Source organism: Pterocles gutturalis, unplaced genomic scaffold, assembly GCF_000699245.1.
Source record: "Pterocles gutturalis isolate BGI_N339 unplaced genomic scaffold, ASM69924v1 scaffold21745, whole genome shotgun sequence".
NCBI classification, from domain to species: Eukaryota; Metazoa; Chordata; class Aves; order Pterocliformes; family Pteroclidae; genus Pterocles; species Pterocles gutturalis.
In genome coordinates, this window is record NW_010146564.1 from 11,156 (window position 1) to 13,187 (window position 2,032).

A 2,032-nucleotide genomic window follows, 5' to 3' on the forward strand; every position below is an offset into this window, starting at 1 on the left:
AACGAGCTCTCCTTCAACATGACCAAGAAGATGTGCTGCTGCTCCTACAACATCGGCAAAGCCTGGAACAAGCCGTGCGAGCCCTGCCCCACGCCAGCCAGCCGTAAGCCAACCTTTCCGGGAAGGGCATCTTCATACCGTGGCTTCCTACTCATTTTTCCGGCTATTCCATGCATTTTGGGGCACAGGCACTAAGAAAACAGAGGGGGAGAAGGGACAGCATCATGTGTGCATGTGGGTGAGGGCGTTGGGGACATACATTGCATGAGAAGCCCTTCACCTGGTGCCATACGTGTTCCCGGCGTTCCCCGTGTGCCGACCCCTGCGACTCCTGGCCAAGGTCCCCTCCTGCCTTTCGGACCCCCCCTCTCCGCTCACTCCTTGTCCCTCGCCGCGCCTCGCTCTGCCCAACGTGGCCATGACCTGGGTGTTCCCCTTCCAGCCGAGTACCAGATCCTGTGTGGGAACCAGGCCCCCGGGTTTATCATCGACATCCACACGGGAAAGCCCATCGGTGAGTAGAGCCCCCGCGCTCGGCGGAGCCAGGTCCGCTCTTTGCCCCTCTGATTTCTCCCCACGGTGCTTGGGACCTTGTTCCTTTCCCCTCCTTTAGTAAATTAAACCCTGAGTAGAGGAGAGACAAGGAAAAAAGGTGGCAAGCAGCTGGTCGAGCCTTCAAACCCATGTCCTGTGTCCCCACATTGGCAGTTGTGCCTTGGTTTCTGTCCCATCTGGAGACACAGGTGGCCAGTGACCACGGCCAGTGGCCAGGTGGATCCACACCCATGATAGCCCGGGCGCTCACGCTGCCAGAAACATCTGTCTGCAGATGTTTTGCAGTCTTGAAAGATGGACTTGCTGGTAGTTTGTGAGACAGAGTTAATCATTATCATAGAATCACAGAATGGTTTTAGTTGGGAGGGACCTTAAAGCCCACCTGGTGCCACCCCCTGCCATGGGCAGGGACACCTCCCATTAGCCCAGGTTGCCTCCCGCTAGCCCAGGTTGCCCAAAGCCTCACCCAGACTTTTTAGACTGAGCCAGGGCAGCAGTCTCCCAGCTCTGGGGGATGCTTTCCTCCCTGCCACCTTCCCGGGATGCTGAGGGATGTTGTCCGTGCGCAGATATCGATGAGTGCAGCGAGATCCCCGCCATCTGCACCAACGGCGTCTGCATCAACCAGATCGGCAGCTTCAGGTGCGAGTGTCCCATCGGGTTCAGCTACAACAACATCCTGCTCATCTGCGAAGGTAACAGGGCAGCCAGGGGTACCCAGGAGTGGGGGGGTCCTCAGCGTGGCACGAGCATCTCCCCTCCTCCTGGGGCAGCAGGGTGAGGGCTGTCAGCAGATACAGAGTCTACACGTTCTCAGCCTTCTTGAAATCTTCATTTTCCGCATCAGTGGTTTGGCAAAAATCGCTGATTTTCATTCGTGTTCTTGGCTGGTTTTTCCCTTCCTCTTTTTTTGGGGCTTTTTAAGAAAAATTTTGCAGATGTGAGTGTTTCGAAGTTTTGAGTTGTTACTCAAATTCCAATTATTTTCTTGCAAAGCAATAGAAAAATGTTGAAAATTGACCGCAAACGGAGCAAACCCAAGGTTAAAATCCAGTTGACTCCCCTGCGCCGCTCCAGCCCTCCCAGGATGAGGATGCCAGGCGAGCGCCCGGCACAGTCGGGGTTCACATTTCTCTCCTCCCGCAGACATCGACGAGTGCAGCAGCGGGGAGAACCTCTGCCAGCGCAACGCCGACTGCATCAACATCCCGGGCAGTTACCGCTGCGAGTGCTCGACCGGGTACAAGCTGTCGCCCAGCGGAGCCTGCGTGGGTAAGACGGGAGCTCTCTGATACCTGTTCCAGCGCCGTGCGTGCGGGGCGCTGACACCCCTGCCTGCCCTCCTCCGATGGGTTTGTTTGGACCCAAGGGAGGACAGGATGAAGGACATGTCGGTCCCATTCCTGGTCTTTTGTCGAGCCCAGGGACTATGAGCTGGCTGTGCTGTGATTATCATAGGATCCCAGAAGGGTTTGGG

General features: G+C 56.6%; 1 protein-coding gene across 1 annotated transcript in view; it reads left to right on the forward strand.

The window, feature by feature from the left end:
- Positions 1–2,032, forward strand: part of LOC104470756 (fibrillin-2-like) — a gene marked incomplete at its 5' end in the record, with an annotated part of 20,744 nt that overhangs the window by 7,704 nt on the left and 11,008 nt on the right. The window contains 4 exon segments of the mRNA XM_010085791.1: positions 7–103; positions 443–514; positions 1,125–1,250; positions 1,702–1,827. Coding sequence (XP_010084093.1) covers positions 7–103; positions 443–514; positions 1,125–1,250; positions 1,702–1,827 — 421 coding nt within the window.